This window comes from Chionomys nivalis, chromosome 7 (assembly GCF_950005125.1).
Source record: "Chionomys nivalis chromosome 7, mChiNiv1.1, whole genome shotgun sequence".
In the NCBI taxonomy this organism is placed as follows: domain Eukaryota; kingdom Metazoa; phylum Chordata; class Mammalia; order Rodentia; family Cricetidae; genus Chionomys; species Chionomys nivalis.
The window spans coordinates 42,586,194-42,600,553 of NC_080092.1; the positions used below are offsets into that span (position 1 = coordinate 42,586,194).

The 14,360-nt window shown below is 49.5% G+C and overlaps 2 protein-coding genes across 2 annotated transcripts in view; one reads left to right on the forward strand and one right to left on the reverse strand.

Annotated features, from left to right (window-relative positions):
• The window catches only part of Top3a (DNA topoisomerase III alpha), a 39,945-nt gene extending 37,092 nt beyond the window's left edge, over positions 1-2,853 (reverse strand). Inside the window, exon 1 of the mRNA XM_057776727.1 lies at positions 2,494-2,853. Within this exon, the coding sequence (XP_057632710.1) occupies positions 2,494-2,673 (180 nt within the window). The 5' untranslated portion in view covers positions 2,674-2,853. The remainder of the gene's footprint in view (positions 1-2,493) is intronic.
• Positions 2,854-3,124: 271 nt separating this feature from the next.
• Positions 3,125-14,358, forward strand: Smcr8 (SMCR8-C9orf72 complex subunit). Its single transcript, XM_057773764.1, has 3 exons — positions 3,125-3,273; positions 3,592-5,950; positions 9,502-14,358. The coding sequence occupies exons 2-3, from the start codon at positions 3,597-3,599 to the stop codon at positions 9,953-9,955; spliced, it is 2,808 nt and encodes a 935-aa protein (XP_057629747.1). The 5' UTR covers positions 3,125-3,273; positions 3,592-3,596; the 3' UTR covers positions 9,956-14,358.
• Positions 14,359-14,360: the final 2 nt, after the last annotated feature.

Consider the following 14,360-nt stretch of genomic DNA (forward strand, 5'->3'; position numbering starts at 1 on the left):
TAACAGTCCTGGCTGTTCTAAATTCACTTTGTAGACCAGGCTTGCCTCAACCTCACTAAGATCCGCCTGCCTCTTCCTTCTGAGTGCTGGGATTAAAGGCGTGCACCACCACCATCTAGCAAAGCAAGTGGAAAAGTTTGGTGGTTTCTGAACAAACTAAAGGTAGCTCCACACACCCCAACAATTCCGCTCTAGGACTCCCAGAGTTCAAGAGAAGAGCATTACCTGCTTTAGGCTGAGGGAGCAGTAAAGACAGAGATCTATTTGGGGCAGAATGAGGAAGTTAGCTGTTTCCCTTAGAGAAGCTGTTTGTCTGTTGCCTCTTTTTTGCCACTACTGGGTGTCTGGAATTGGGCGAGCTGCCTTCTGCAATCCTTAAATACCTGCTTCCTGGAACTTTGAGGTAAGTTTCAAGGCCTTGGCTCTGCCGGGGTGAGGGTGGGGAGGTGGGTGTTGGGGGGTGGAATTCATGTTCAGTTTGGAGGAAATATCTCACAACAAAGCTTAAGTGTGTCAAGTATAAGCAAGTGTAAGTATAAACTCTCTAGTTCCAGAAGGTAAGTTTGTCTCTTTAAAGGTGTGCCGTTGTTTGCTCTGTCATGCTCCCCACCATTAACCTGCTCTGTTGTTACTGAAAGGAGAAGTATTGGCTCAGGACCCCCAAGAGCCATGCTGGCCATGCTCGAGCTGGCCAGAGTCCCTTCAGTTCTGTTTTTGTTAGTGGGGGGTTGAATTTTCTTCTTCTTCCTTTTACCTGACCGCCTTTCTTTCTCTACTCCCTCCACATAATCTGCCAGCTGGAGATGAGATGGAAGACTGTCTTCGCAGATTGCCAGCTTCTGGAATAAAGCACTGATTTAAAGATTCAGTGCCTGGGGAGAGATGGCTCAGCGGTTAAGAGCACCGACTCTTCTTCCGGAGGTCCTGAGTTCAATTCCCAGCAACCACATGGTGGCTCACAACCATCAATAATGAGATCTGGTGCCCTCTTCTGAGGTGCAGGTACACATGCAGGCAGAATACTGTATACATAATAAATAAATTAAAAAAAAAAAAAAGATTCAGTGCCTGTGTACTCATGGGTATCTGCAAGGCAGCAGCATGCTCTGCTATTCCAGATTCAGCCCTGCCCTCTTCTGGCATGCAGGCAGAACACTATATAATAAATAAATAAACAAACAAACAAATAAATAAATGTTAATTTAAAAAGGAGGAGGAGGAGGAAGAGGAGGAGGAGGGGAAGCAACAGCAGCAGCTTGGCCTACATAGTTAGTTCCAGAACAGGGCTACACTACCTGTCTGGAAAAACAAAACAAAACAAAGAAAGGAAAGAGACAAAGACAGAGAGAGACAGAGAGAAAAGTATCCCAGGCCTGGGAGAACAATGTGGGGGGGAAGACATCTTAAAATAAACATTTAAGGGGCTGGAGAGATTGCTCAATGGTTCAGGGCACTTGTTGCTCTTCCAGAGTTACCTATGTTTGATTCCTAGTGGCTCACAACCATTTGTACTTTCAGTTCTAGGGGATCTGATGCCCACTTCTGGCCTCCATGGCATACATATGAAACACATGTATGGCTCCATGGGCATACATGTAGGCAACCCTCCTTCCCCCCCCCCCGCAAAAAAAAAAAAGAAAAAAGAAAAGAAAGAAATAAAAAAGACATTTAGACGTCAACTGTAACCCAGTGCTTGGAAGACAGAGGCAAACAGATCTGTTTGTTCAAGGCCAGACTGGTCTACTTAGCCAGGGCCACACAGTGAGACCCTGTCTCAAAAAAGGAGAAGAAATTACTACTCAGCATTTTTTTTTTTTTTTTTTAACTATTCGACACTTTGAAGAGGTGAAGTTGGGGACCAGCGTCCACTCAACCTTGGCTTCCCTCCCACTGTTTCAGAACTGGAGGAAGAAGTCTAGAGATCCCGCTATTTACAAAGAGAAGGAACGGCTCGTAGAAGGCCCTCCCACTGAGACATAATGCAACAGTTCTTGGGGTTCTGTCTTTCATCTTCCGAGACAGTCCTAGCTCTGTGTATCTTGGAATCAATCTAGGAGTAGTAAATGACTTCCCCTCTAGCTCCCAAACCTTAATATTATCACTGCCACCGAGACCTAAAGTCACCGGGACCGTAGAATGCATAGGAACGATAAATAAAGTTGGGACGCTAAGTAAAAGGAGTTTGGTACGGGTTTCCAACTCAATTGAACTTCAGTCTCACCAAGCGAGAACGCGAAAATACCTGTTTGCTCACAATCGCTTCAGACCCACAGAAGACCCATCGTCCATATGTATTTGAGACGATCAGACAGAGACAACGGGCAAAGATCTATTAAACACCGTTAAAGGGCTACATTTAAAGCGGCCTGAAGTCCGAGGGGAGCCCGAGGCGTGAGGACGGGTGGGAGGGGGAGTCGCTTTCGTCTTCCCTTCGGGTACCCGGAGCCGCTTTGTGGGCGTTCCTCAAGGAAGTCGAACCGAAAAGCTCCTTACCCGCCGCATGCGACCATTGGACAGCAAGTCGGCGATTCCCTTGGCTGCGTCGTTTTTCTCAGCCACACAGAGAACTTTTCGTACTCCTCGGAAGGCCACTTCCATGGCAGCGCGGGACAAGGCACGGCCTCCAGGCCGTCGCTGCCACCGGAACGCTAAGAGGGTGATTGGGAAGATCATTCCCTAGGCCCTGCGCCAGCAGCAACTCCACGGTGCCCCGTACATGTTGGGGAACCCAGAGGAGATGCCACGAGGCACACCTCCGAGAGTCACTTTAACAGTGCACCTTTTCCAGGCCACTGGCTGCCTCAGCGTGGAACCCACGCCTCAGAGATCCGCTTAAACTCGCGCTCACTGACAACTTCCGCTAACCGAGCAGCCTCGAACTACAACTCCCAGAATGCTTCATGCCCCGGCACGCTCACCCTACACCGTTTCTCCTCCTCCCTCCGACCTCACTGTATTCTGTTTTCCCTTTCTTTAGGATAGTAGTTGCTTAATGGGACTTGGCCTCAGGAGGGACTGATTGACAGTGCCTCTTAAAAGGCGCCACTTATTCGGAAGTTAGTGTGAGCGTTTCCGGGTCACGCGACGCTGATGCTTGGGAGTCATGTGATACCAAGATGGTGGTGCCGCGGTAGCTTCCCTGGGACAGTGCAGTCCTAGGAGCCGCCAACAGTTTCTGCCCTTAGGTTTTGGAGAGGCCCATTTAGCTGACCCTGCGGCCGTCCGTGACCAGTATTAAGGACCTGATCAGAGCTGGGGCTGTTGATGTCACTGGTAGGTTCCGGGGAGTGCTAGTGATTTCGGTTCCAGAAGCCTTGTGACAGCCGGGGGGAAAGCGAGAGAGTGGCTAGCCTCCTCCGTCATCTGCGCTTGCAGCTTTGGAGTTCATGAGGCTTCCCAGGGTTTCCCAGGTCCCAAACCTTGATAATCTTCGGGAATTTGAATTCTTGGGTGTGTGAGAGGCATCTTAGGACCCCTGAAAGTCCAAAGAAGGCCGTAAGAGCTTCGCTTCCTCATCCAGAGGCCGGACTTCCCCGCCGATTAACCCCACATTATTTTCCATTTCCTCTCAATGTTCTATCCGTATTTCAGGAAATATGATCAGCGCCCCTGATGTGGTGGCCTTCACCAAGGAAGACGAGTACGAGGAAGAACCTTACAATGAGCCCGCCTTGCCGGAGGAGTACTCAGTACCTCTCTTCCCCTATGCCAGCCAGGGGGCTAACCCCTGGTCTAAACTGTCCGGGGCCAAGTTCTCCAGGGACTTCATCCTTATTTCCGAGTTCTCTGAACAGGTGGGACCTCAGCCCTTGCTGACCATCCCCAATGACGCCAAAGTTTTTGGCACTTTTGATCTCAATTACTTCTCCTTGCGGATCATGTCAGTGGATTACCAGGCTTCATTCGTTGGTCATCCTCCTGGTTCTGCCTACCCCAAGTTGAACTTTGTGGAGGACTCCAAAGTGGTGCTGGGAGACTCTAAGGAAGGGGCCTTTGCATATGTGCACCACCTCACCTTGTATGACCTGGAGGCCCGTGGCTTTGTGAGGCCCTTTTGTATGGCTTATATCTCTGCGGACCAGCATAAAATCATGCAGCAATTCCAGGAGCTTTCGGCTGAATTTTCCAAAGCATCCGAGTGCTTGAAGATGGGTAACAGGAAGGCATTTGCTGGGGAACTTGAAAAAAAGCTGAAAGACTTGGATTATACGAGGACTGTGCTGCACACAGAAACTGAGATCCAAAAGAAAGCCAATGACAAAGGTTTTTATACATCTCAGGCAATTGAGAAAGCCAATGAACTGGCCAATGTGGAGAAGTCCATCATTGAGCATCAAGATTTGCTGAGGCAGATCCGCTCGTACCCTCGCCAGAAGATGAAGATACCTGCTTTGCATCCTGGCGATACGGAGCACACCCACAACCAGGCTGCCCAGGTCTCCACTACCTCTAACCCCGAGGAGTCAGCTAATGCAGACCTCTATACATGCAGACCGGCTTACACTCCGAAACTCATCAAAGCAAAGTCCACCAAGTGTTTTGACAAGAAGTTGAAGACCTTGGAGGAACTCTGTGACACTGAATATTTCACTCAGACCTTGGCCCAGCTTAGCCACATTGAACACATGTTCCGGGGAGACTTATGCTACCTCCTGACCAGTCAGATTGACAGAGCCCTTCGAAAACAACAGCACATAACAAATTTCCTCTTTGAAGACTTTATGGAGGTTGATGACAGGATGGAGAAACAAGAGAATGTGCCCTCTCGGCCCAGTCAGGACAAGCTGCCTTCCAGGCCTGTGGAAGAATGTCCCATTCCTAAAGTGTTAATTAGTGTTGGTTCGTACAAGTCCAGTGTGGAGTCTGTTTTGATCAAGATGGAGCAGGAACTTGGAGATGAAGAATACAAGGAAGTGGAAGCAGCAGAGTCAAGCAATTTTGACCCCCAAGAAAACCTGGACTACCTGGATATGGATATGAAAGGGAGCATCAGCAGTGGGGAAAGCATCGAGGTTCTGGGCACCGAGAAGTCATCCTCTGTGCTGTCTAAATCTGACAGCCAGGCCAGCCTCACGGTGCCATTGAGCCCCCATGTAGTCCGTAGCAAGGCAGTCAGCCACAGGACAATCAGTGAGGACAGTATTGAAGTCTTAAGCACCTGCCCATCTGAGGCCCTCATTCCTGATGACTTTAAGGCCAGCTACCCAAGTGCCATTAATGAGGAAGAAACCTATGCAGATAGTGAGGGGGCCATCCATTTTGAGGCAAGTGTCTGCCCACCAGAACTGGGTGAGACTCAGGAGGGCAGCTTGGAAAATACCCCATCCCAAATAGACTCCAGCTGCTCTATTGGAAAGGCGAGTGAAGGTCAGCTGGTTCCTCTTCCCACCCCGGCTGACACTCTTTCTGATGAGGATGGTGTGGTGAGCATCCCCCCACAGAGCTCCAGGCAGAAGGACCAGGGGTTCCATGTGGACGTCGAGATGGAAAACACTGACCCTTCTCCCCGAGACAACAGCTGTGAAATGTTCCCAGCTTATGAGCTGGATCCAGGCTGCCTTCTGGCTAGCCGAGATGTTAGTAAGACAAGCCTGGATAACTACTCGGACACCGCAAGCTACATGAGCAGTGTGGCCTCTACCAGCTCAGACAGAACCCTCTCTGCTCACTCTGCTGGCCTATCCTCTGAGAGACACAAAAAGAGAGCTGGCCAGAATGCCTTAAAATTCATCCGCCAGTACCCCTTCGCCCACCCAGCCATCTACTCCCTGCTTAGTGGGAGGACGCTTGTGGTCCTGGGCGAAGACGAAACCATAGTCAGGAAGCTTGTCACCGCACTGTCTATCTTTGTTCCCAGCTATGGCTACTATGCCAAGCCAGTGAAGCACTGGATTTCTTCCCCTTTGCATATTATGGATTTTCAGAAGTGGAAGCTTATTGGCCTACAGAGGTAACTGGTTCCAGGTGGTGGGGAAGAACACTAGACATTAGGAGATGAAGCAGGTTGTTCTGTGGACCCCAGGAAAGGGAAGCTTGCTTTTTGGACAATGGATAACCAACGCACTGTTCTTACCTTTGGCAAATTACTCTTGATTTTGTTGCCTTATCTGTCATGGAGAGGGGGTTCACAGTTGCTAAGTGATTGCCAGTGCTGGGGGCTCCTTCCCACTTTCATGTCAGACCGTTTGGTAGAATTATTCTTTGTGTATGTTTGGTGCTAGCGATAGAACCAGGGCCTGTGTATGCTAGGCAGGTATACTACTTCTTGAATTATATTCCCATCTCCTGGGAGAGTTTTTTAAATTGTGAAATCCCGATCAGATTCTGAATCAGTTGGTCTGTCTGAAATAAGAGCTGGAGTCTTGCTTCAGTGAAATCAGAGAGTGGACTTGAAGATGCTATGTTCGTTCTGACTGCAGCTCACATTGGTGTAAAGAATCGTGGCTGTCACTGTGGGAGATGGAGAGCTCCAGTAGCTTGTACTCTGCTGCTGTATCTGCTCCGGAAGTGAGCAGTCACAAGAGCTTGTCTTTTCCCTGTTTGAAGTTATGATGTTACCTTGCTATGGCTCATTCATACAAGTGTTTGGGCAGGTCACTCCTGTGTTCCAAGAAAATTGAATGGTCATTTGCTAAGTATTATGAGGCTAGTGAAGAGCCAGCCTCTGCCCAGTGCCTGAATTCCAAGGTAATCCAGCCATGTTGACTCTAGCTCCCATCCTGCCACCATGCCACCATCTTAACTTCTCCAAGGCTTTTGCCTTCACTGTAGTCAGCCGGTAAAGCCTGTCTTAGGATATAGGTGCCTATCATTGACTCGTCTCTACAAGTGTGCACTCTAAAATGAAGGCAACAGGCAGGGCCCATGCTGTAGCATATGAGATACAGTGTATCCTACTGAGGGGGCACAGATGTTGGGACGCTCCTATAGGAGTGTCAGTGCCTACACAGTGCTCCAAGGGATGATTTCCACGGACAGGAGCCAGAAGTGGCATGGCGATGGGAGGGTCTCAGCTAAGCCAGAGAGGCTCTGGGAAGTGGCCTCTTCTCCTGGCAGAGACAATGCATTTCTTTTAAGCATACTCACTATTGCAGTTGAAAGGGAACTGGCATCTTCCAGAAACCATGAGGCTGGGACACCTGAGGTGAGAGCTGCCAGAGAAGGGCGGTAATGGCAGCGGGAGCGGCAGGGTCTAGGTCAGTGCTGGCGCTGCCCCCCACCGTGGTGGATCTGGACTGCTCGAGTTACATTGTGTGCCTCTGCTCCCAGTGCCACCTTCCAGAGCTGGAAAGGGGCCCGGATTGGGGGATGTCATTTTAGAACAGTTCCTGGCCTTAGTAACTGGTTAGCTACGTGGAGGCCAATATAGACTGTAGTAACAAGACATTGGCTTTAAGAACAAAAGGGATGCAGAGTGAGAGCTTTTGTGAAATGGCGCTCTTGTCCACAGAGCCGTGAGCTACCGCAGAGCTATTTCTGTGAGCAGGGTTTGTCTGAATTCTCCAGTCTTGGCTTCACCTGGAAGTGCTCAAGTAGTTTTCAAAGAATGTCACCTTGAACCACCAGCTCCCCTGGCTGATTCTTTCTCCACACAGGCCTTCTGCCAGACAACAGAAGGTTGGGTCAGCCACTGATGAGCCTCCCATCATTTTAAATGAGCACCAGGGAGAAGTGTGGGACTTGCTGAACAGCAGTGACGAGATCAGGAATGATGGATAAACAGGACCCAGTTCTGGCAGGAGAGTCAGGGGAGTTGGAGGCTTAGGCGGAGTCCTGGCTGGGTGACCTCGCACTCCTCAATCCTGGTGGCTTCCCTAGTTTGGGTGGTGACAGTGACTTGGGGGAATAGGCTGTGTTCACTGTAACGGAGCACAAGGCCTGGGGCCTGACTGTGTATTTGGCTTCCTGAGGAAGAGTTTTATGGGGAACAGAAATGGGAGATGTTGGAAGGAGCCAATGTCTGGGAGGGAGTGCCAAGGCTGAATCTCAGGAAAGGGTCTAGGCTGGGCATTACCACAGAGATGGATGGAGGGTCAGACAGGGAGAGCTGCGCCGAGCCTAATGGAAAGCCAGAGGAGCTGTATGTGCAGAGCTCAGGTGTGCCTGTCCCGTGATAGAGAAGCTGGTGTGGGGTGAGGCACTGGGATTGGCAGAGGGTGAGAATGCTCTCTTCAGATCTTTTACTGTCCTCATAGACTGCTTCTCACCTGTAGGCCCCAGTTCTCCCTTGTGCATGGGGTGTGCTGTCCACACACTGGTTTAGGGCCTGCCGTTTGAATTCTGAGCTGACCTTGTCGTGGTCTTCAGGCCTTCCACAAGCCCCAGGTCCCATTCTCTTTCAAGTCCAACACTCCCATGAAGAGGAACAAGTCAAGACTCTAAGATATCCTTCATTGCAGTCTCAGCTCCCAGGTCAATGCCTGGCTAGGTAATAGATGCTTAGTAAATAATTATGAGATGCACCAAGAAGGAAAAAATAGCTGTGGTCCCAATGGTGTCTCTTTTCATATAGTTAGAGGAGGGTCGTCTGTAAAATCTTGTCTGCTCTGTTTGCTAGGCCTGTGGGGAATGCCTACACTCGTGGTTAGACTGCTTTAAAGGAGAGCTTTTGTTTTCTTGTGCTGGAATGAAAACCCTGACCTGTGCATGGCAGGCAAATCTTCCATCTACTCTACCCCTACCCCACCCCCCTTGAGGAAGACCATTTTTGTTTTGTTTTACTTTTAGAAGTTTATTACAGACTCAAAGGTGGGAGTTTAAAGAGGAGAGACTCAGAGCACCGTGCTGTCTGAGCTAGGCATGGAGGTCAGCCACATGGTGGACAAGAAGCCAGCTGGCAGGGAGGGGAGCCTTGGAGAGTGAAGCTCAGTATTAGGGAAAGCATGCTTATAACAGAGATGGGAAGAAAAGGAACTTATGCCTTTCTGAGAAACTTGAGGATTTTAGGGAACAGCCTCAGAAGGCTGAGCACTTGGCCTGTTCACTTCACCCTGGAACACATGCTGCTGGGCACTGGGGACAGCACTGAGGGAGATGCAGCCCCAAGGGCTCTAGAATGGAGAATTCCCTATCAGCCACCACACTGGGTGGATGTGGGCACAGAGTAGTAACAGTGATAGCAGCACCCACTGAAGGCCAGGTCCCATCCTAGGTGACTTAGTTTGTCACACTGGTGACCCAGATCTCAGAGACGAGACTTGGAAAAGGTAACGGAGATTGCCTAAGCTAATAGCCCAGAGAAGAGGGAGACGTGAAGGTGCTTCCATCTCTGTGAGGGACTCCAGGGACAGCAAATGGCCAGGTGCTCCTGGAGCACCACTGAAAGTTTGGCTCACTCTGTGGAGCAACCATTTAGTCAAGTAATAGATGTTTCAGAGGCCATCAGGGCCTTGGGAACCAAAGCATTTGAACTTCCTCTAGTTGGGTGGGAGTTAGTTTGGGGACAGTAAGCCCTCTTAAATATCTGCCTCCACTTTTCTGACCTTGGCCTATCTTTTTCAGAGTGGCCTCCCCTGCCAGTATGGGTACCCTCCATACCCTGAGCCGTTACAGCCGCTATACGAGCATCCTGGACCTGGACAGCAAGACCCTACGCTGCCCCCTGTACAGGGGAACACTGGTGCCCCGCCTGGCCGACCATCGCACCCAGATCAAGCGAGGCAGCACGTACTACCTGCACGTCCAGAGCATGCTCACCCAGCTCTGCTCCAAGGTATTCCTCTACACCTTCTGCCACCACCTGCATCTGCCTGCCCACAGTGAGGAGACACAAGAAGCCGTGGCCAGCAGACAAACCAGCTTCCTAAAGCTCAACCTGGGACTTGTGAATGAGGACATCAGAGTGGTGCAGTACCTGGCTGAGCTGTTGAAACTACACTACATGCAGGAGTCACCTGAGACCACCCAACCCCTGCTCAGGTTTGACTATGTCCCCAGCTTTTTGTACAAAATCTAAGGGTTCCAGCCACCGTGACCAAGACCTGTGACTTAGTATGGGAAGGGGAAAGGTCGGTGTTACTAAATGGTTGCCTGAGCTGGAGTGTTGAGCTTTCTGGTGTCAGTAGGAAGGAAACAGGTGGCAGCCGTGGTTCCCATCTAGCCCTGGGCAGTGCGTGAAGTGGGCTGAGCAGAGGTGGGGCCTGGCTCTCCAGAGGTGGCTGCTCTTGGTTCCCTGGGGAAGTAGCTATCAAATAGGGGTTGTCCTTAATTTTCCAAGGATCAACAGTCTGGGCAGGAAGAAGAAAGCTCCAGCTCCTTTGGGGCTGAAAAAGATGAGGCTAAGTAGCCAAAGCCCAGATGACACCCTAGTGGCAGAATCAGCCTGGAAACTGGTGTGTGTAGGAACAAGACAACCATCACCTCCGTCTACCTCTACCAAGGCCCTTTACTTGGCTTCCTGGAGCCCAGTAACTGAGGGGAGGCTCCTGAACAAGGACCAGGAGGAAAAGTGCCCTAGTCAGTTGGAGAAAGACACATCTGGGCTTTGGGGGATGCAGAAGTGGCCCCTTGTCCTATCTTCCCTTCTGTCAAGGAAGTGCTTATTGAGTCCCTGGGGGTCCTTCCTTACAGTGGTCCTGGATGTGAAGCAGGTATCAAATAGCTGTAGCCCATATGAGAACCTTGGGAGCAGTAGATGAAGCAGGCCCTAGCCCATTTCCCACTTGTATGGCAGGAGCTGCCCACTGGCTCTTCTCGGCCACAGCATTAACTCGAACGTCCCTGGAAAGGGATGCAGCACTGTTACCTCTCCTGGGGCCTAGGGGCTTGGTGACCATTGAGTTCTGACTGGAACTTAGGAGCAAGGCTATCCCGTTCCAGCTCCTGGATGGCTATCATAGACCCATACCCGAGAGGCAGTGTGCACCTCCATCCTTATAATCATCCCCATGTGCGTCCCTTCCAGTCCCACTGGTGGCCATTGTCATGACCTCCTGGGGACTCCTGTTGCAGCTGCTTCTGCTGGGCCTCATGTGTTACATGGAGCACTCCTGTCTGGAAAATGTGAGACCTGTTTAAAAATGTTTTCTCCCTAAACAGTAGAAGCTCTGGTTGTTAGTGCTCATTTTTAATTTGCTCAAAAAACAAAACTGCAGTAAACTGGACCTGGATCAGCCCTGTGCATGCATCAGTTAGATGCTGTGTCCCCTGCACTCAGGTCTCTCACAAGAAGGAACCCTGTAGAAGCCAAGTAACCAAAGATGGCTTCTTGGCAGCATGTCGCTCCTGCCTTTGACACCAGGTTGGTTCTGGTCCACGGCTTCAGGTCATGGTCCCCATTTCACTTTAGACAGTATGTGGCTTTCTGAAGCTTTGACAGAGATCCAGGATTTTGTCACTGTATTTACAGACACTTTAGCAGCTGTGGTTTCTCCTCATGGGCTCCCTCATCTGCTACTGCTTCTCAGTGTTCTAGACGCGACTTTGGCTGGTTGGTAAGGTGGTGTTTCCTCAGGCCTCCAAGGATGAATGTGTTCTGGAGCTCAGGCTGGGAGGTGGTAAGTTTCTGGTACTACCTCAGCACGGGGACTCGGAGGTGAACACTGTTCCCTACGCTGAGAAAGGCGGATGAGCTGCAGCCACACTTGGCCATCTGGATACTGAAAACACAAACTCCAGTGGTCTGAAGTGGAGCTCCACGTGCAGGTATCTCCTTGGCATTCAGCCACATGGTGACTCAGAAGACAACGCCAGGACTGATATGGAGTGGGCACAACTGTCTTGTGTAGCAGCTGTGGAAATGGCCTCTCTTGAATGGCTCCTCACCAAGTACAGACTGACAAGGGGTCAAACTCTAGGATTTACTTTTTTTTGTTTTGTTTTTGAGATAGGATCTCATGTTAACCCAGGCTGGGTCCAAATTCAGTATGTACCAAGGATAACCCTGAATTCTTGATCCTTCTGCCTCCCCATCCCAATTGCCGAGATGATCAGTGTGTGCCACCAGACCCAGCGACTGGATTTAGGCTTGGTGATTTGGAAGGATTAGTTAGTGCTGAAAGCATGCTTCCTCTCAGGGTCTTAGTCACAAGGACTGAGTTTGGACTGAGGCAGTTAACACTTTTTTCCTCTGCTGTGGAGACCTATGCAGCAGGACTCAACTCCTTGAATTTTCATTTGTCATTGGGCGTGGTGGCACACATCTTTAATCCCAGCATTCAAGAGGTGGATCTCTGTGAGCTAGAGGTTACCCTGACCTACATGATAAGTAGCCAGGGCCACATAATGACACCTTGTCTCAAAGAACAAAAGGTTTCCATCTGAAGTGTTTCTCAGTTACTAGGCTAATAAGGCTTTTGTTTGTTTTGTTCTTTTGAGACAGCCTCATTGGCCAACGATGACTCTGAACTTCTGATCCTCCTGCCTCCGCATGCTTTGCAGGTCTGTCGTGCCTAGATTATACAGTTTTGGGGAATGCACCCAGGGCTTCATACATTCTAGGCAAGCACCTACTAACTGAGCTGCATCCCTAGGCTGGCTAATTTCAACTATCCCACAGCAGGATAACAGAGTCCCTCCTTTGTTCCTATCATTTTGAATTCTGGCAGTAAAACTGGCAAGTCAGGTTTATTTCAGTTTGGCTGCCAAGCAATTATTTGCCTTCAATTATTAGAGCTCTCTAGTTTAAGAACCATCCAATTGAGCTGGCACATTACTTTTACCATTGTACAAGTAATACTTGTATGTTACTGGACATTCACACGCTCCATTGCTGAGGTCAGTCCACGGTCTTCCATACAGTGTTGGGGGACGTGGGAACATACTGGCTTGAGTTGCCTCACCATTTCTCTTCAGTAGAACCTTGAATTAAAAATGTTTTAATTCAGCCAGGTGGTGGTGGCGTATGCCTCTAATCCCAGCACAAAGGAGGCAGAGGCAGGAGAATCTCCGGGTTTGAGACCAGCCTAGTCTACACAGACCCTGTCTCGAAAACAAATGTTTTAACCCCTCCATGATTTGCTACTGAAGTGGCTGAAGTAACTCTTAAACTTGGAACTGGCCTTCAGTCATGACCTGTCATCCCTGATCTGACCTTTAACTCCTTTATTTTAGATCAGTTGCCATATTTAAAGTACAGAGGATTTCAACATAATCCTAGGAAGGTCAGATCTCCCTTCTCCCTTGCCAAGTATCAAAGCCAGCAGTGCTGTGTGGTACTGGATGGAGGCAGAGCTTCTAGGTTATCTTGTGTGCATCTTGGCTACCTGCCTACTTTGCTCAGTCTATGCCACTCCCCAGCCTGAGTGCTACTTATTGGACCAATGTCCTGTGCTAGAGCCACCATGGTTTAGCTCCCAAATGGTTGGGTAGCAGTAGCTCACCCAGTCAGGGATGATGCATCATCAGGTGTGAGGCCTCTGAGGCACCAAATCCTCATGGCAGTAGGCCATCCAGGCTACTTTCTACTTCCCTAGAAAGCTCCTAAGAAAGTGCCTTGGCTTGTACTTTGAAACAAATAGCCAGCTTTCTGGCTTTACCCTAAAACTGTGATCAAACTGGACACACTCATACTTAGGCTGCAGAAAGGAGCGAGGTTTAGATTCCTTTTGCTCTGAAAGCAAAGCCTTGCTTGAGCTTAAACACAGTTTCCCCGAGCCCTTGGCCCAGTAAGGTTTGGTAACGTTAAAGCTTAGGGAAGGAACAGCTGGAACAGATGAGGTGTAGCAGTGGGAAAAAAGCATCCTACGGTGTTGGTGTGTAGGTGGTTTACAGCATAGGTCCCCAAGAGGCACAGCTTGGAGCTGTGTAGCTTTCTTCAGCTAGGCAGGAATTAAGTTCCTGGATTTAAGGTTGCTAAAGTAGTGCAGTGACCCCACAATCAGAGGTGAGGGGACCAGTATGCTACCACAATCCCCGGAAACCGACACAACTGCCTTCACATGGTGGAGGCAGCACCAACAATGGACCAGCTCCCAGGGAGCCTTGGCCAAACTCTTATACTGGCCAGCTGGAGCTGCAGGCTGGACTGAGGCATACAGCAGTTAGCGAGCACCACGGTCTGCAATGAACTCTTGCTATTTTCTAAGAAGCTATTTTATTACTGCATGTCCCACCATGTCTGTGAATATGTGTCCCAACCTGCAAGCTGCAGTCACAGTGCTGGAACCAGAGCACTGCTGATGTGACCGTGTACCACAGGCATTATGCACAGTTTAACCAGAGTAAATGCCAAACAAATAGTATGAGGAGTGTACTTTTAAAAATATTAATTTATTTGAGTTCAGATATTTTTAAAATATAAAAATTGGTTGTATTTTTTAAAGCTATAATTCTTGTAGACATTCTGTGGATAAAAATTTGTGTGTATTAAATTGGTCTGCAATTTAGCCATGTGAAAAATAAAGACTCTTTGGGAAGGTGGC